The 19,422-nt window shown below is 44.6% G+C and overlaps 3 protein-coding genes across 4 annotated transcripts; 1 reads left to right on the top strand and 2 right to left on the bottom strand.

The window, feature by feature from the left end:
* The first annotated feature begins 227 nt into the window (after window positions 1-227).
* On the top strand, window positions 228-7,086 carry LOC110977908 (flavin-containing monooxygenase 5-like). 2 transcript variants are annotated; one of them, XM_022232438.2, is made up of 9 exons: window positions 230-526; window positions 1,789-1,958; window positions 2,505-2,666; window positions 2,796-2,922; window positions 3,296-3,466; window positions 3,581-3,839; window positions 4,399-4,584; window positions 5,061-5,194; window positions 5,861-7,086. In XM_022232438.2, the coding sequence occupies exons 1-9, from the start codon at window positions 348-350 to the stop codon at window positions 6,036-6,038; spliced, it is 1,566 nt and encodes a 521-aa protein (XP_022088130.2). In that variant the 5' UTR covers window positions 230-347; the 3' UTR covers window positions 6,039-7,086. The 2 variants fall into 2 exon arrangements, with proteins under 2 accessions (XP_087001869.1, XP_022088130.2); XM_087145743.1 differs by lacking the exon at window positions 3,296-3,466 and having other exon boundaries at window positions 228-526.
* Window positions 6,266-13,832, bottom strand: LOC110977906 (uncharacterized). Its single transcript, XM_022232437.2, has 3 exons — window positions 13,672-13,832; window positions 12,410-13,144; window positions 6,266-11,998 (listed from the first exon to the last, which is right to left on the bottom strand). Exons 1-3 carry the CDS (start codon window positions 13,685-13,687, stop codon window positions 7,554-7,556), a joined length of 5,196 nt encoding a protein of 1,731 aa, XP_022088129.2. The 5' UTR covers window positions 13,688-13,832; the 3' UTR covers window positions 6,266-7,553.
* A 998-nt stretch (window positions 13,833-14,830) lies between these two features.
* On the bottom strand, window positions 14,831-18,030 carry LOC110977935 (sialidase-1-like). Its single transcript, XM_022232481.2, has 4 exons — window positions 17,656-18,030; window positions 16,984-17,322; window positions 16,527-16,621; window positions 14,831-16,187 (listed from the first exon to the last, which is right to left on the bottom strand). The coding sequence occupies exons 1-4, from the start codon at window positions 17,984-17,986 to the stop codon at window positions 15,786-15,788; spliced, it is 1,167 nt and encodes a 388-aa protein (XP_022088173.1). The 5' UTR covers window positions 17,987-18,030; the 3' UTR covers window positions 14,831-15,785.
* Window positions 18,031-19,422: the final 1,392 nt, after the last annotated feature.

Raw genomic sequence — 19,422 nt, 5'->3', positions numbered from 1 at the left:
GCTGCGATGTATGACGTCACTGCCGGGCGCGCGCGCGCGCTAGTTTCATATCAACCCGGAAGTCTTAAGGAATCATCGGAGAAATTTGGACTTTTTCCCAATTGTTTCCCTCGCAAGAATTCTAGGAGTCAAAATTTGAGATGAATGAATAATTTCCACACCAGAAAAATCCAGATATCAAAAAAAATTACTCATGAATATTCAGAAGTTAATTTTCAGAGCCAAGTTCAAAGGTCACCATGATGTGGTAAACTGATCAACTTGATAACAACAAAATCAGCCAGTCGCGCCGGTAATCGTGTGTGTTATTTCACAAATTCAAGTGCTCCGTGCTTCTTTGGATAAAAATGGTTTCCACTTCGCGGACAGATGCATGTGTTATTGGGGCAGGTATTTCGGGCCTTGCAACGGCGAAATGCCTCCAGGATGCTGGCTTTGCAGTGGTTGTTTTGGAGCAGAGCGATCGCGTTGGTGGCCTTTGGGCGTTCCGGGAGCGTGGATATGGGGTCATGCGGTTTACACACATGTGAGTTGATTCGTGAAGATGCGTAGGGGTGATGTTTCGTTATCTTTGTTTGAAGTTAAGCTGATTAAAATGAACCATGGTCATGATGGTAGATGTGTTACGCCCCAACTGTAGCATCAGTCCATAGTTGGACCGGCCCAACTGTCAGAATATAGCAGAGAATGACAGAAGTTTAATGTGTGCATGATGTGCCATTGCTTGTGCCAACGTCATTTTGTTTACATCATCAACTTGTGCTTTTAGAAGAAGTTTTTTATACAGATTAAGTGCCATATTTCAGACGAAATATATCAGGAGTGAACTGCATAAATCTGGAGAAGGTTGAGAAGTTTTCTACAGAGATAGGCCACCCTTGGCACCAATAGTTGAGCCAGCCCAACTGCAACACCATAGTCGGGACCGTCCCAACTAAACTGTTTAAATAGCTTGCCACTGGCAAAAGGACAGTTTTGAAGCACTCCCTTTTTCGGCTCGTTTTCCACTTTTTGTTCAAATGAAATTGAACTCTTCACAGCCTTGACAGTCTGACTTTTGATGCTAGCAGCTTCCAGATGGCAAATTTAAATAATAGCCAAAATCTTACCTAAATACACAGTTTCAGTAATACACTTTTTAATGCAGTGCTATTTTTTTCAGTTCTCTCAGAATTAAGTTTTCATATTCAAAATTAGTAAATATTTTCCAATTGTCAAATTGGCAATAAAGCTGACTGGCAGCTGAACCCTGTGTTGAGGGTCCAAAAGTTTAGGATTTCTATAAAAAATCCTACCCTTTGTAAACGTTCTTTCCTGGGGAAGGAGGTCATGTTAAAGGACTAGTGGGCTAGAGATACCCCCAGAATTGTGGGGTCTGACGTCCGCCCAGGGGGGTGGACGTCAGACCCACAGTTCTTGGGGGTACATGTAGGCTAGAGATGCGAAGTCAAGGAGAATAGTACAGGTCCCCTGCATAGATGTTGAGTGTAAAAGGCTGATATGCATGGTCACTCAATCAGTGGACAATTGGTCAATCTTGAAGTGTTAGCGGAAGGCCTTTTCTTTGTAATTCACAGTTTTGGTCCAAGTGGCGTTTTGAAGGTAGGAAGGAAAACCTGAGATTTCCTTACAAGATCAACCAATAGCACAGCCCGATTGTGCAGATCAATCACTTCATCTACATACATTGCATAATAAAACTGGAATTTACTAATTTTAGGAGCAAACCGAATTTTAGTTTGAAGTGTCCGTTTGAATTGTCACGGCTACTTTTCTTATCTGTTTCAGCAACATATCCAAACACAACTACTGTTTCTCTGATTATCCATTTCCCGATGATGTGCCTGACTTCCCGCACCATTCAGACATGGCAAAATACATTGTTGATTACATGACGCATTTTGGGCTGGACAAGATCATCCGGTTCCAGACGAGAGTGGTCTCCTTGAACCGGCAGGGTAAGCCGTGCACCTGAGTGAAAAGTCCACTCAAGAAGCACTCGTATTCAATATACATTAAAGGCATTGCGAAGAGTGCAGAAAGAAAACTGGTGAGATTTATCCTGACCTTTTACGGAGTTAAAAATAGTTTTGTGAGGTACCTCAAGGTAAAATGTCTAGTGCTCCCTAAAGTGGACCGTTTAACTTTTGGTAAATTTTGTCCATCAGAAGCAATAAAATTACTCAAAATCTTAAGACAGATACAACTTGCTTTGAGTTTTATCCCCGTCAGCACTGTACAGTCTGACAAAATGAATCCCGTAACTTGATTCAAAAGGTTGCCAGTCAAGTTTTTTTCAGGAGGCATACTTTCAATTACACCCTCTTGTGAGACAGTAGCATTGATCATCTATCAGTGGGTTATATGGAGATCTACATATATGAATAACATTATCTGGGCACTGGTCTACCAGCAAATTCGCTGCTCCCAGTCCTGGATTCTGTAAACAAGTGAAAATTGCTTACTTTGGCTTTGTTATTTTCCTGCGTTTTCAATGTGGGTAGGTGAAGAGTGGATAATTAAAACAGCCCAGGTAGACGAGGATAAACATGGCAGAGAAAAACTCGGGGAACAAGAAATCTTTGTGGCGAAGTATGTGGCCGTTGCATCCGGTCACCACGCGACCCCGAACCTGCCCAACTTGCCCGGCCAAGAGTCATTCAAAGGTATCTAGATGTTCCTTAAGAATATCCACAGACGCACACCCCAGTGAATGTGAACATTGCCGTTGCCCTCGACAGTTCACTTGTCAAAGAAGAGGGACCCGACGGACTGTTTTACGTCTTTTGTTTCAGGAGAAATCATCCACAGCATTTTGTACAAGGATGCGATAACCAGTGGCATCGTGGGTAAGCGTGTGCTGGTGGTAGGCATCGGCAACAGTGCAGTGGATGTCGCTGTTGATGCAGCAGCAACTGGAAGGTATGGGCCACCGTTGGAGTTTTTCATTTTAATTGATCAAAGTTAGTGACCTGATAATCAGCTGTCAAAGCTCAGTAATCAGTTTATCAGCCAGCCAGCCAGTCCATCTAGTGAGTTTCCTTTCCATTCTTTGGGGCATCAGGGCTGTCCATCCATCTACCCATTCAGGCACCAGTCAGTCACTCAGGTGGTCCCTTGGTCACCTGGTCACGTAGTCTCTATGCTACTCAGCTCTTTGGTTGTTTGGTCAGCCAGTCTTTCGGTTGGTCTGCTTTCTGCCAGTCAGTCAAGGGATGTCAGCTCTACAGCTGTTAAGCAAATCAAAAAACTTTCTGTCTCTAATTCTACAGATGATTTGACTTTTATTGGATAGATCCCGATCTGTCTACCTCAGCACAAGGTCAGGTGCCTGGATCGTTCCCAACTACTTATTTGGCCTGCCAGTTGATCTGTATGCATCTCGGCTGTTACTGTGGTTGCCATGGCAAATCTCCTCACAAATATTTGAACCCATAATGTCCTTGTTGCAGGGGAGACCTAAAAAGTAAGTCATTTGAAAGTGTGGAATAAATGTCGCCTCATGAAACTATTAGACCGAGACCAGGAAAAGTAAGATTCCTAATTTTCTGTTTTGTTTTGTTTTCTTTTAACTGCTAAGGTACAATCTGAATCCCAAGAAGCGATTTTTACAGTCACAGCCCACCGTGAGCCCCACCTTGATCCACCACATCCAGCGAGGTCACATCAAGGTCAAACCTGACATTGCGCGGATCGAGGGCGGGACAGTTCACTTCGTGGACGGCTCGTCGGCCGAGGTGGACCACATCATCTTGTGCACGGGTTACCACATCCGCATCCCTTACCTCTCCAATGATTTGAGGTCCGAGGTACTGGACGAGTCATCCAACTCCATCAAGGTGAAAAAATTTGAATACTCACTTTTGAGGAGAAAAAAAGGGTCAAGATCTTGTAGTGTTGTAGGCCCTTGTTGAGATTTCATTCCATGCTCGGAGGCAACCTCTATCATTCCACTTTAACAAAATTCTACTTACATGCAATTGCAATATCATTTATGCATTCAGCTTGAAATATTTCTTGACCTCATCAATTTCAGCCTATCCTGTTGTGGTTGGTAGTATTGCCATTGAAATAACATTTCATTGAGAAGACGTGTTAGACCTCTTTCAGTCATTGTCTGTTTTTGCTTTTTCTTAATGGAATGTTGAACTAAATGTTTCTCTTTGTGCTTGTACCTAAATAGTAAGTAGTTTTAGAGTTTTTATTTAAGATTAGTTTTAGAAATTCTGAGAAACACTATAAGTCCATTGCAAACACGAAAAATCTGTACGATGTTGTGAAATACCTGTGACACCTGTTTATGTTGGAGATGCATGTATTGTGTGCTAACATTTTTCTTCATCCAAAATAGGTCGCAAGGAGGGTGTTCTTGTGTATTTACTTAATTCTTTCCACCAGCTTTTCAAGAACGTCTTCAGTCCAACCATCGGGCCATCGCTGGCCTTCATCGGCTTTGTTCAGCCAGCATCGGGGGGCATCCTCAGCATGTCCGAGACCCAAGCGAGATGGTTCGCCGAGCTCTGCAGCGGTCGGGTCAAGCTGCCCAGTCAGGAGGCTATGAGGGCCAGCATACTGGAGGATACGGTAAGCCAGTGTGTGTTCGAAAGTTGTGGCTATGGCAGGAAATGACATGTATGCCTATGACCAGCCACTGGCTCACGGCTGCAGCCCTTTCTCATAGACACGTGTTACTCCTAGCCGCAGCTAGTAATTTGGACATAGCCTTAATGCTATTCTTAAAACTTGCCAAAGAAATATACGATGAGCTTAAACTAAACTTGAAACTAAGATGCTTAGGACTTATTAATCAAAATAACTTGCATCTCTGTAACTCTCGAATCACTGCCTGATTTCATAGCACTGTAGAAAATTTTGCTAGTCTACGAGCCATGCTGAAATCGGCAAAGTGGTGTCGAGAACCAGTCATGAGAAATACATGTACACCATGCATGGCAGCTCAGCTGGTAACCCACTTCTTTGCAAAACAGTTCTTTGCTCATGGTTTCCCTGTGGCATTGAGAGCAGATCCATCAAATTTAGATGTCTTGTGTCTGTCCCAGGAGGCAGTCAGGAGACGCTACGCGGCGTCGGCTCGTCACACCATCCAGCGAGACCCAATCCTGTACAACGATGACCTGGCGTCGAGGTTTGGTGCCAAGCCCCAGCTGTGGAGACACCCCAGCCTGGCATGGAGGTAGGCTAAAGTCCAGAATTTTCTGCTTTCTGAAAGTCAAATTCTGCTTTCTTCTGCCTTCTAAATTTTAATATACATGTACATGTATGTGACCAAAGGGTTATCAGATAACCCTTTGGTCACATACATGTACTGTGCATATGTACTGTAGGCCTACATTTACCGTACATCTACAGGTATCTTTGGCATAATGATACATGTAGGGCCTACACGCACCATGCCGTGAGACGTCTTGGCACTATGTAGGGAACGGGGACCAGCGTGATCTCCGCGGTGCGGAGCTGGAGGAAATCAATACCGAATTTTGCGATATCGCAAAGGAAAAGCAGGAGGGGAAACACTACCAAAATGTTAATACTTTCAAAGTGAGTTAAACAGTGAAAATGAGTTGTCATTCCTAATTTGGGTTCATATTTATTTGATTAATTGTGCAAAAACGATCAAAAATAATTAGTTGTTTTATTTATTTATTTTTTTGTTACCAAGAATTGCCTTTTCCGCTTTCTACCCCCCAAATCCGCGATTTTTGCGGATTTTTCGCAACGCAGAAAGGTCTGGACTTCAAGCTAGGCACGGCTTGGCTGTCTGCTTCAATATCGGTCCATTTACTGTGACAAGTACGATCCAACAAAAAGCATGGAGCCTTTTTTGTTCTTGTCTGTGCAGGTTACTCATTGGGAGTTGTGGAGCAGCGCAGTGGCGTCTGAATGGTCCAGGGAAGTGGGATGGGGCACCAGACACTGTGAGGAGTGTTCCAGTGACAGGATTGATGCACTATGGGGTCCTGACTGTCATTGGTCTGGTTGTTGGACTCCTAGCATGTATCTTGCTAGCTGTCTTGTGAAAATATCGAGGGAGCACGTCAACAATAGGGAACGTTCCTGTACCATGTGAAGCTCTTGTAGTTAGTATTACTTTGCAACGGAACAAACTATACCTAGAGTCGGTATCAGAGTTTGGGCTGGAAATCTCAAATTTTGAAAATAAGATATCAAAGCTACTTTTCAGAGCTAGTGAGGCAAAATAGTTACAGGGTTTTGTGGGTAATGATACAAGATGTGTGTCAGTTGGTCCCAATGTCATGTATTAAGACTTTAATGCCTTCTCTGTGAGTGAGGTGAAATATCCAAGAATGGGCACTTTTAAAATCAACTCAGTGTGTATATTTAAATCTTTGAATCTTTGATTTTTTACGTCCACGGTGCTATCACAGTACTTTCTGTGAATTTTTAATTTGAAGAATTGAAATCGTCCAAAACGCTGAAATGTTTTGTACACCATTCTTTGTGTTTGAATCATGAAAATTGTATTTAATTATTGTTAGAATATGGAAAGTCTTTCTTGTATACTAAATAATCTCTGTCATTTAAAGATACTGTATTTTCCTCAATACTTTCTGCACATTAGTTATGGTTTGTAGTGTGAACAATTATTTGAACATTGTGCCAATATGTAAAGTAGAATACTCTAAATATGCTTCGAATATTTTTGATACAGTATGTGATAAAGTGAATTCAATCACTTGGATTTATATAAATTATATCCATATGCATTTCTTATAAGCAGGGTTTCTTTGTTGAAGTATCATACTGTGTATGATAATTTCTTTTAAATTAATGAATGTAAATCATATTTGACACCTTACTTTTTGGGACTTTTGTAGTTGAGTTTCCAGGCCATCACTACAATGTATTCTAGCTTTCCAAAGTTAAATTATGAAATTCTAAAATGTTTGATGAAATAGTGGTTTGCCCTCTCTTTGTATTCCAGATTTGCTTATTTCATTTCACCAAAAAATTATGCAAATTTCAACTACTGAATTATGCAATCTTTGTACAATTATTAGAGCAATAAAAAGCAATCAGCAGTGCAATGAATTCGAATTTCTTTAAGTACAGGTCATATAAACATCTCAGGAATTTTCGGGTAGTGAATTATTCATAATATGTAAAGATGCTAAATTGAATAACAATGTAAAGGTAATTAATAGTTAACCTAAATTTAATACCAATTAACTTACCCAAATTCTAACTTGCTATTTACATTATGAAGGTTGAAATTATAGTTTATCTACAATTTGATGCGATTAAAATATATCATCTTTATTCTGTTACTCGTGTTTGTTCTGGAGAAGCAAAATGATCACCTATGCCGAATGGAACCCTCCGTTTTATCTCGCTAATCATAAAAAAATCTGAAGTTACACTTAGCCGCACAACTCTGTTTTTATTTGGTGTATCGCCCGTGGAGGTGGGTGTTTAATATAACTAAAGAAATGAGGGATTTATTCGTTCGTCAAAGATAAGCTAGTTCCAATCCCATTTCATCATAAGATATCCCTTCTTTGTTATCAAGCCAATCATAAGTTCTTGGAGGTTTTATGTTTCTTCGGTCTCCTTGGACTTCCGAGTGTGAATTTCCGTTTCTGAGATGGCACTGGTAGCTGACCAACACTGGCCGGCGTTTCTGCCTCCACACGAGCCCCAGCTGATGTCGCCAGGGTAATCGCATGCGCTTTGTCAGCGGGTGGAGAAAGGTCTGTCTTGTCATCAGCACGGTTAATACCGGTCAAACTCTGTTCACCGGTTTCCATGGGAACTGGAGCTTCCTTTTTCGTCTGTGTCTTAAATCTCTTCCTCTTCTGAAAGAAGTTGCATCTCCATCGTTTCTTTTTGCTCAGTTTCTGATCTGGTAATTTCTTCTCGGAGGAGCTGACGTCGTCTGCATCACCTGGGGTATTTTCTTTACTTACAGTGGCAGTGTAATAAGGAGAACTTTTCGGAGAAGCGTCTGCATGAAGGCCGATTATCGTGGTTCCTTGGAGATTGTCGTCAGCCACACTGGTTGCCCCTCTCATCCCTTGTATGTCTTGCGGATCATCTGCATCATCGCACGTGATGAAATTATCTTCAGTGTCTTCACTGAGGCCATCTTCGGGATTGCAGGCACGGAGAAAGGATGCGTTTCTGAATGTCCTGAGAACTTCATCCATCCCAGGAACGCGAGGAGAGCCGACGACTCCGATCGCCTCCCCGTCAGTATTTGCGGACTGTACGCTGTCGCTGCTCATAAAACTTTTCCGAGGTAGTGGGGAGCTGGTGGAAAGTGGAGAGAGGAGATGATCTAAACTGTCAACGTCGTCAACTTCTCCGGAAGCGTTAAGAGGATGGGATTGGTCTTTTAATTTCGCTTGATTATTTTCTTCTTCACTTGTGGGAGTACGAGGGCGGCTGGCTGTCATCGGCGAGCTTCCCATCACCTTTACCTGCTGATGGTCATGTTGCAAGAGACAAGAACCAGTTTCTGATCTCTCAGTTTCATCTTCGCCCGGTTCCCCAACCATTTCAGCCGACGATTTTTGCTCAAGGCCTGCTTCATCTTGCAGCTGCCCCGTGTGGCCTGCCAAGGATTTAACTGGGGAACTCCAAACGTCTTCACTCAGTTTCTCGGCAGTTGGCGTTGGCAGTCTTCCTTCAGGAGTTGCCGACTGCATGCTTTCACAGGAATCACGAAGTGTATCATGTGCTGTTTCTGTACACGGATCTGCGCTTGATTTGGCCTCCAATGAAACAAATACATCTGAGGATGACTTATGAGTCAAGTTTGTCTCGCCGTCACTTTCTTTAGTACATGATGTGCTTTGTGACAGTTCGTTTAGTTCCTCCAAATGTGTCGGTACTATGCCTATCTGCAGATCTTCCGAATTAGTACTTTTACAGGGACAAAGTGCGGCCTCGTCATTGTTTTCTTCTCGTGCAGTTGTATACGGTTCTTCCGTTTCCTCTGTTTCTGGACTATCGTCTTTTTCAGTAGAGATCATTGTGTTTAGGCCACGGTCAACATTTTCGATTTCGCCTATTTCACTTAGTCGACTGCTTGAGATGCAACTACTATCAGGCGACACCAGTTGACCCACCAGCGTTTGATTGTTGGCATTTTTGTTTCTCAGTCTCGCTTTCTTCCCCGTTAGCGTTGATGGACTACTTTCAGCTTCACCCTTGTCAACAACCGTTGGAAATCTGCACCTTTCTACATCTTCATCAGGAGCCGGTTGATAGTCCTCAGTCGTTTCGTCCTTCCCTGCGCCTGCAGTTTCATCAAAGAGCCCCTCCTCTAGAATTTTCCTCACTCTGGCAGGAGGCCTTTCTGCTTTAACCTTCGGTTCGTCCGTTTTTCCGAGGGCTTCGAAGAAAGCAGCGTTTTTCCAAATCCCTTTCCCAGGAGAAGAGTCGATCCCGGACTCTCCACTTTTCTCTCTTGCGACCACAGTTCCATCCCTGCGTTTGTGACCGTCTTTTTGACTTGAATGTAATTTCTCCCGGTGGTGCTTGAAGTTAATGTGTCTCTTGCCGTCCGTCCCCTTTTCATCCTTAAACCTCTCCTTGGACACTTTGGTTGACATTTTCTCCAACTTCTCCATATTTGACACCGCCTCTTTGACAGGCGTGTTCAGCTTCAGAGTGCGGTCTCGAACTTTTGAGGGTCGGATACCATCCTTTCCACTGACGTTATGTCTTGAAATCCTCTCGAAAAACGAGATACGGTTCTTAACTTTTGGTGCATTCTCTGGGGAAATGTCATCTGTCTCGGGAGAGATATCATTTTCTGTCTTTGGAGATGATGCGCTTTGCTTTATATGACGTTTAGCAGTGCGTTTTCCTGATCCGCTTAATCTGCCTGGTCTTTGGTGTTGTTTCCTCAGGTGACGCGGCGAAATCTTCGGTCTTCCTTTCTCCGATTTTGATGGCAGAAACCCATCTGGTGTAGTTTTCTCCCTATTAAATGTGACTCGCCCTGAACGGCCGGCTGGTGTTCTCAATTTGGTAGTCCCCTTCCTCAGCTTGCGAGGGGAGACAACTGTCTTACCTTTGGTCGGCGAGGAATCCCATCTCTTATCCCTGCTTCTTCTTTTGCCGGCCTCCACCCTGGGTTTGTGCCTGGATGCCGTGCCCAGGTTCTCACTTGACGACTCTTCGTACACGGACTCAAAAGGCTCTACTTCCGAACTGGATGACACATCAGCCTCGTCTCGATCTTTGTCGTGCGTCTCAACCATCGTGGTTTCTTGCTTTTGCGCGACTCTGGATGACCTACTTCCAGACGGCGCCCCTATCTCTCCCGATTCTTTCTCAACTTCTCCGTCTTTTTTCTTCCCGGATTTAAGCCTCTGCCTAGGTTCCCCTTTCCTCACAACTGGACATCGCACGTCTTGCTCTCCCTTTTCTGGAGTTTTTGTCCTAGCAACTTCCTCATTTTCCAGAGACCTTCCGTACTGCTCACTCTCTGACTTCTTCTCTGGTCGTGCTGGGATTCCTTCCATCTCTACCTCACTAACTGGCGTGGGTTCATACAGCAACTCTCGGTACTTTGTAACCAGTGCTTTGATGTCATAAAACTGGTCCTTAATGAAGTTGATGCTTTCCATGGGGAGTTCCAACTGTACCGGTTCTATCCTCGATTCTTCATCGCAGCCTGGACTTTGGATGGATGAAACCTGCACGGATTTGTCAGAGGTCTTAATGATTTCGCTTATGAGGATACACTCCGAGTCGCAAACGGCATCAGCAAAATCATCGTCGTCACTGCTAGCTTCGTGACCTTTGGCATCTTGAGTCAGTAGGTCGTCCGAGGATCCAAATTTGTCTCTGGCATCCACATACGTGTCTGAAGACTCGCTGCTTGGTTGCTTGGTAACGACAGGTGCATCTTGTTTTTTTTCGTCGCCTTGACGGCCGTGTCTCAGAGGGGAAGCCTTGCACGGCTCAGCTGGGGCGTCCTCGGGATAAGGATACCACTGGAAACCGTCCACGATACTTCCAGGCAAATCAGCCGCAGCCCTCTCGAACGACGGGGTGCGTCTGAAATCGACTTTTAAGGATTCTATACTTGACAGACTTGCCACAGTGTCACTGATCACTCTTTGGACCACAAGTGAGCTGACGGCCCGGTGAAGAGCGGACTCGACCACGCCATGAGCATGCTGCCTCTCGCGAACACTCTCCTTAGCGTACGAAGCTTTGAGAGCCATCATTTCTTGGGAGGTGAAGTCCGGGTGGGATGCGTGTCGCCAGACCACGTCGATCAAGAGAGGGCTAGCAGCTGGCGGCAGGCCCCTTGTTTTTGTCAGAGGTTGATGTGCCTGGACAACCTGCGGAGTCCGAAAATGGTTAACAGTAGCTTCTCCTACCGAATCTGAATCGTCTACTTCCGAATGTCTGTTATCGGCATGCTGGAAATCCGCGTCCTCAGTTTGAGCAGCAGATTCGCGGAAAGAGGTCTCTCTTTCAGCGGGCAAATCTTTCTCTTGACTTTCCTTACGAGAACTTTCTTCAGTTGCATGTTTCGAGTAACCGACAGATAACCGTGCACGTAGGATAACTTTTTCTGTCTTCAAGTTGGGGTCCTCTTGATGCGGTGCATGTCTATCAGACACTTGCACGTCAGTTTGGGAGTCGCCACGTGGCCTCTCCGCGTCTTGCAGTGTCTTCAAGACAGTGCCGTTGCCGTCATTCATCTTTTGGACCACTCTCCACAAGAGTTTGCTCTGCACCGGGGGCGTGGCTCTGACCTTCAGGGTGCGGTCGCCGCTAGACAGGACAGAGACGGAAGAGCATCGGCTGACGTCGCAGTTCGACGCCACACTGGGGGGCATCAAGTCGGCGAGGTCCGCGGTGACTTGGTTCGTCGCGATGCGTCGGTTAACGTCCAGGAGCCAGTCAGTGGAGATGGGGCTCTTAGTCGTTGGTTTAGTCGGGTTTCCGTCCTCTGAGACCACGGGCAGAGACTGATCGACGATTTGCACACCTTCACAAAAGAAACATATTTATGTATCCCTCAAAAGTGAATCATTATTACACCAAGGCAATAAGTTCGTGATTTAAAAAGACGTTTAAACTTTTCGTGGTTCGTGTTAAAGCAAAGAATGAACCCTTTAACCTGTACAGAGGATTTTCAGAGTGTGAGTGGCATAACTAAACAGGCCAAGACCTACTCAAGAAGATCAAACGTTTTGACTTTGAAGAAAATATTGAATACGTCGGACTTTGAAACTTTATTTTCTCAGTGAAAGTAGCGACAACTAACTGATAGTCAGTATAATTTATCTTCACAATATCTAGACCAGTAGATACATCTACAATACCATAAAAGACAAGGTAACGGGCAATCCCTTTTTCACGCATTCGTTTTCCATCGTTAAGGTTTATTCAAACATACCGTGATAATCGCCGCCATCTTGGCATCCTTCGCCATCATCCCCGTTTCCGTTGGAGACATTGGTCGACGTGCTCCAGTTTTCCCAACAGACCGTGGCATCCCGGCAAGGTCGGCGGTGGAGGAACCGTACGCTCCGTCTGACAACGCCGTTGGTGAAAACGTTGGCGATGGCTCTTACGAGAGCCTCACTGACGATGCGGACGGCCGACTCCTGGTAGACTGACGGCGCTGGACGCAAGGTGGTGTCGCCAGATCCTGTCTGGGAGGTCAAGACGATGTCTTGGGGTGTGCTAGCCTCGTCGGCACTCCCTGTGGCTGAGGTCGTTTTTGTCATGGTAGAGCATTCAGATTTGATGCTCGAGGCGGATGATAGATTTATGAGTAAATCACTAGATCCCTGCCTTGGTGTAATGTACCCATGGAGATCGAGAATCGCATCACCGTCTTGGAGGACACCTGTGTCTATGTCACGGTAGATCTCATATCCGTTACTTTCATCATCATCGCAACCAATGTCCTCAAAATCATATAGCAACGTCGCATCCTCGCTTAGCAGCGTGGACGTTCCCTTTCCCGCCCACTTTATGCAGGGACTACCCACGGGAGACTCGCTGAGAGGGATACGGTGTTCCCTGTCTTCAAGTTTGAGGAGAACAGACAGGAGCAAAGTGGAGAGAACGGTGACCTCATCATTGCTCTCTAGTGGACCGCCCAGCGCTGCAGGAGATGCGCATTCTGCACATTTTACGGGAAAATCAAACAGAATTTTGAAGATTTTTCCAACGTTTTTATCGACAGGACAGAAAGCTTTAACCCGACTCAACAGGACAAGACTTGAAAAGAAAAGATACAGTCTGTCGTTTATCCTGGGGTACGAACGTAAGCCGCTTTTTATAGTCTCAAAACAGTACTTCAGAAAAGTGTTTAATATCACCGTAAGTTAGGAATATGGTTTTGTTTGCATCGGAGAAAACTAATTGAATCACTGATATTTACACAATAAATACAAGTGAAAGCACCATGGCTCAACACTCTTTTCGTTGGAGTTCGTTTATGCTGTCAGCAGTACCTCTGGCCTGCAGAACTGGCCAGCGACGTAACCGCAACGCTGACATTCATGAAATAATAGAGCTAAAGTTTAAGCCAAGTGAACGTGTCATCGGCTCGTTTCAAAATGATGTCAAATACAGTCCCTATTTTTAATCATAACCAAGCAGGCCTATATATAGCGAGACAAACAAGTTTCCCGATTCGCAACTCACCTTCTATAGTCGTCATTCTTGAAGGAAACAAAATCTCCCCAGATTTCAGTCTTTTCAACTGGGTTCTATCCGTAACAAAGAAACATGTTTTATTTTCCAGTCTCCATTTCTTGCCTGCCACGGTACTTGTAAAATGTGCGAAAGAATAAACAGAGCTTGGCAATGCGCGTCACGTACGCGCGCGCGCTGAGAAGTGTTTTCCCTAGAAAATTTTTTGCAAAGATCGTATAGCGCCGCTATGGGGAACTTCATCACCATGAATACGCGTAAAACGTTGTTATCACATAGGCGCCATTCTGGTTGGACTACGACTGCGCAGTGCATGTTAATGCACAGGCGCAGGCGCCGCGACAGGCACGTTCACACTCGAATGGCGCCCATGGTGATAACGCCTTAATGACCGAATTACCCATCTTGCGCCGCTACGCAGCGCTATATAATCTTTGATTTTTAGCTGCGTGACAACGGTACCACGGTGCAAAAGAAAAAACGACGATTGTCCTCCGAGTAGGCCTAATGATCTTCATGGTGAGAACGACAAAAAGTGTCAGGGCACGACAGGTTCTCGTATCAACTCGTACATTAATCCAATTGTATTATACTCATGCTGAATATACAAGGTGACTCCCGAAAACGCGACCCAATTTCTTAAAATAAATGTGACCTGTCACCTAAAAATAAGCCGAGGGTTGGAATTTTTGAAACTGGAGATTTTAGTATTAAGGAATTCAGTTGAAAAAAGCACTTTTCAATGGTTCATAAATACGATATTTATGCATAACAGTTAGGGCAAAAGTAGGTGACAATGCGGCATTATTCCGGCGGCTTTGCGTCTTTGTTTCAGACTTTTGTTTCCGCGGCATTTCTGACCAGGCACGAATAATGCTGCTGCTGTCAAACTTTGTAAGCAAAGGAAGTTTCAATTGTTCGATCTTGTTAAAAATTTGGAATGAAATAGAAGGGTTACTCTTTCAAATGTAACAAAACCCCCAAAATTGAACCGCTATAAGAGGAAATAGCGGTGTGCAACTTTACGCTCATTTTGTTGCGACAGGTCACAAATGTCGGACATTGTTGTTTTGGGAACTAGTATCAAATGAAAACTTGGGAACTGAAAAAAATTTAAATACACAAGCTGTACACTGTGGAAAGCAAACCGTTCAGTATCGTAAATTTCAACTTGAGTTGGAGTTTATACATAAAAAGTTTGAAGTAAGCACATTTCACCAATTCGCACCATAGCTCAGGTCCAAATCATATTTAAAAAGTTGAGATATTCTGTGACTTTTCCCAATATCTAGAGGGTGCTTTCTCACCATCTCCTCTCATAGGATAAAACCAGCAATAATAGATGTCGATTTCTTATTCATGTACACATATAAAAAAAAGTGATTCTTCACATAAAATGTATTTTGATCCTTTCTTCTTAAAATGATATCAATTTGGACCGTTTGAACTACATGTAAATGGTTGGTAAATTAGAATTCAAGAAAGACTTATGTTTTTCATTCATAAATTCAAAGTATTTCAATCAAAAAGTACTGGATTTTGGTTTAGTGTAAGAAATACATGTATATACACAGTATACATCAGCATTAAGTAATGGCCAAATTTCAAGGCACTTGTTTGAAATTTGGGAAGAACAGGGTTGTTTTGTTTCTAACAACCATGAGAAATGAACACATTACACACGTAAGTAGCGGCTGCAGAAGGAAACTGTCAATACGCCTACAAGTTACACAAGTTGTTATCCGCCCCTATTGGTCGGCAAATTAGCACTGGCAAACGATGGCTGGAGTTGCAGATACACATTTGCTCTAAAAACTGGCAAAGTTGGCTACATCAAGGAGCATTGCTAATGAAATTTGTTGAGATACAAGTAGCCTTCTTTGGCATCTGATAGTGAAAAATGGAAGTCTCTCCAAGATGCAAATAATAAGATGATTATAAACGCTCCCTTTTTATTGCATTAAACTAAAATGGACTGGCTGATGCCTTTCAGCATTAAGGTAGTACCTAATTTTTTTTTTCTGAAAGTTATTGCCAAATTTGAAATTAACACTTGACAGAGGGCACTTGTTGACTTTGCCGATAAGGTGTTTCAAAAGGGTGCATCATGAATTCAGTTTGACTTTGATAAACCACACCCCGGCAAGGCCCTGCTCATACACGATCCCAACATGGTTGTCGTCGATGGCCGTCAGACAGGAGTACTCGCTCGTCCCGGGGTCCACCACCAGGGCGCCCACCCACGAGTCCCCCCAGTCGGCGCTCCAGCGCAGCGTCAGGTTCTGCCGGTGGGCCTCGTTGGCCGGATTAGTGAAGTAGAGCCGGCTGCCGTGGAGGAGAATGCTGCCGGCACAGACTGGGTCGATCAGGGTGGGGTTGAAGCGGATTGTCTCTACCGGGATCGTGTTGGCGCCGTCGTCACTGCTCATGACAATGCGGCAGGAGCAGTGGTAGCGACGCTCGTTGCGAACGTTGAAGAGAACGGTACCGTTGTACAGCTCAACGATCTTGATCAAAAGATACACAGTACAAGAAACAGGAAGGTTGTTAACAGGTTCCTATTTCATGGCACCCTTCAGTGAACAAATTTGCTAAACCTTGGAATAATGTTGCGGAGCGAAACGTTTACCAGCTCAAACTTTATGTGATATGAATTACTTGTGACTAGCTCTGAACTGTTTTTTTGACCAGCAAATTTGCTAAGCAGTGTTTCCATGTATGACACAGATTTATCTGAGTTCATGTGGACAGCTAGCATAAAAAATCAATTTGGCCAAAACTCTTCTTACGGCAAATCCTAACAGCCAGCGAATCAAATTCTGACCGCCGCATACAATGAGAGTTACCTGAACTTCAGTGGGTGCAAAGTCTCCTGGTCCTAAAGGACTTCTGTATGGAATATGGTACACAACACCTGCTTTCGCCCACGTATCCCCATGATCTGAAAAATCACACACAAGGAATATTTCGAGATCAACTGCTTTTTTACCTTCAAAGCCACAATAAAAACGGCACTTTATCCCCCCCAAAACAAATGGCAGAGAAAGGGCATTTGTGGAAACATTATGTTGTCAACTCTTAGGGGGATCAAAGATCCTTTGGGATTTTTCACTTAAAATGATAAGTCAAATGTGAATGAATCAAATAGCTATCAAAGCTGCTGCATCCGACGTAACTTCTAGTGTGAGACAGCTGCTTGTACAAATGCACGTATTCGTATTTTTGTGCTTTGGCCTGGAGTGGAGAATGGAAAAATTAAAAAAGAACGATGTGAACGGATTATTCAGTATTGCTCGTGCTAACCGTCGCTAACGATGCAAAACATGGACAAGATGTTCAAGTCATTGGTGTGGCCGCAGGCAATCAGTCGATCCTTGTACGGCGCATATTTCTTCTGGATTCCGTAGCCCGGACCAGCTGACCAGGACAGGTTCTTCAAGGCTGCGTTGTTGCTGGATATGTCCACGGGGCGTTCCCACGTCAACCCCCAGTCGCGGCTGCGCAGCATGTAGTTACTGCGGACGTAATCGCGCTCTGGGCATGCAGTGTGGGCGCAGACCGTGTAGAGAACGATGAGGGTGTTCTTGACCTCGTCGACGATCACTGCTCCAAGGTTCAGACCATCTTTGGCTTGGAAGTCATCTGCGAAGTAACATACAGTCACAAGAAAAATCAGTACAGGGTTGACTCAAAAAGATGCAAATTGCACAATTAAGTTTTTAATGAAAAATGATAAACAACAAGTATGCCTTTTCTAAAATGTTATCTGAAATTCTGGATAAAACAAAAATATGTATTGAAGCTTATAAGTTCCAGATGATGTATCTCATTTGATGGAAAAAAAATTTAGATCAAACTCAACTTGGTAACCATGGCATGGGCCTACATCATCTGTCTTACAACACAAGTCTGTAGCACAGACACTGTCTAAATACTAAATTGCAACATCAACGTGTACCTCACAAGGATACACACCTACAATAAACTGAGTTGGTGTCCAAAGGTCCCCGGCCCCATCGCCGTTAAACTTGTCCGGATGTGACATCCGTAGAGCGAGGAACTTGGCACCGTAGTCCCCCGACGAGAACTTCCTGGCCTCGGCCAGCGCGACCAGCGTGCCGTTGGGCAGCCGGGCGGCAACAGGGATGCGGAACGCGGCCACGTCGCCCACCACCTGGGGCTCCCACAGGAGTTGGGTCTCGACCACGTGCGGCCTGAATTCGGCCAGGAAGGTCGGGAGCGACGATAATACCGCCGCTATCCCGAGCAAACCTCCCAAACATACGCCAAGTGACGACGTCGCCATGACGGTTGTTTACCATGCGTTTCAATGGTCAGCTGATCACGTGCACGTGATCGCGTGCAAGTAACTCGCGTGCGATCGTGGGTAGAATAGCGATAGAGGGCGCCCTACACAAACACCACGGCACAAGTCACGGTGGTACCAACTTGGTGACCGCACACGGAGCTCGCCGATAGAGCTCCATATGCCAGGGGTACAGAACATGAAACTAATACGTTAAGAACACTAAAATCCATGCAAAAGAAATTTAAAAATCAAGCATCAATTAACATTGTTTTCGGCGTTTTAAAATTTGCCTTTGTGTAGGGCCTATAAAAATACCTCAAGGAAAAGCGCAGACAAACCAGGCGATAACGCAGAGGCCGGGGGAGTAGCGGGGGTGAGCAACATCTCCCCCCCCCCCCACATGAGGCCTGCCCCCATGTCTCTCCCCCCCCCATGAGAAGGAAAAGTATCTGGTGACAGTTCAAGTGGTCAGTGTTTTAAATGTGACCAAGTCAACTGAGTGCACCCTCATTAAGGAAACGGGGGCCTCGGGAGTCCCCGGCCCAGCCGCACCTTAGCAAACGGATACAGAAACTGATCTCGATGAAGGGTTGTCCCTGCTCTCCCTGGCAATGCTAGCAATGATAGATTTCCCAACCGGACGGCGAGGAAAGTCAAGTGCATGATACAAACCCTGCATAGACTCATACAGAAAAACACCTCTCGACAACTTTCCCCACCTTTCTTTCCCCTGAGATATGCGGGTGTTTACGCAGTGCAGTGCATTCATCATCTATCAGTAAGACGAATGTGTGGAGTCTAAAGTACGACTTGTGAACGCACGGGTTCTTTGATGGATGGCAACAATATATCCTTCCCTATCAAAATATTTTTCTTCGGAGCACGCTGAGTGCTCAGTTGCTTATGAAATGTGTGCGAACTCGACTGTTGGAGCAAGAGCAGAGTTTTAATATCCGGCTGTCCGACAGTTTTTCGGTGGCCGCGGTCAAAACCTCTGGTGTATTTAAATGGCGTAATTGGCGTACTGCGCTTGAGTTTTTGTGTACATGGCCTACGTACGCTTTCGCCCAATAATTTGTGTGATGGCGGAGTTAAAGTGACGGCATACATTGGGGCTACGATGTTACATTACATCATTTAGGCTGAGTTTGGGTTTCTCCTTCTCGTATGTTCAGGAACAGCTCGATTTGTTGTTTGTGGGTCGGCTGCTCGAACGCTGGGAACGTACAACCGGTTATCGCTACGAGTTACTTGTAGCATGCATGCAAGCAACATGCAACATGGCGGCGTCCTCGTACATTCTTCTATTGTTTCAGCTAATTTCTTTTCCATGAAAAAAATCATAACTGTCATGGAAAAATATTTATGTTAATAATTAACTGGAGACAATGGAAAGTTTTGCTCAATTATTGTGCAAAACTTTCCATTGTCTC

The sequence above is a fragment of the Acanthaster planci genome, linkage group LG14 (assembly GCF_054643075.1).
Source record: "Acanthaster planci isolate LZ-2023a linkage group LG14, COTS_SCS, whole genome shotgun sequence".
NCBI lineage: Eukaryota > Metazoa > Echinodermata > Asteroidea > Valvatida > Acanthasteridae > Acanthaster > Acanthaster planci.
The sequence above is the reverse complement of the archived record's forward strand: the minus strand, read 5'-3'. Positions and strand labels throughout refer to the sequence as shown.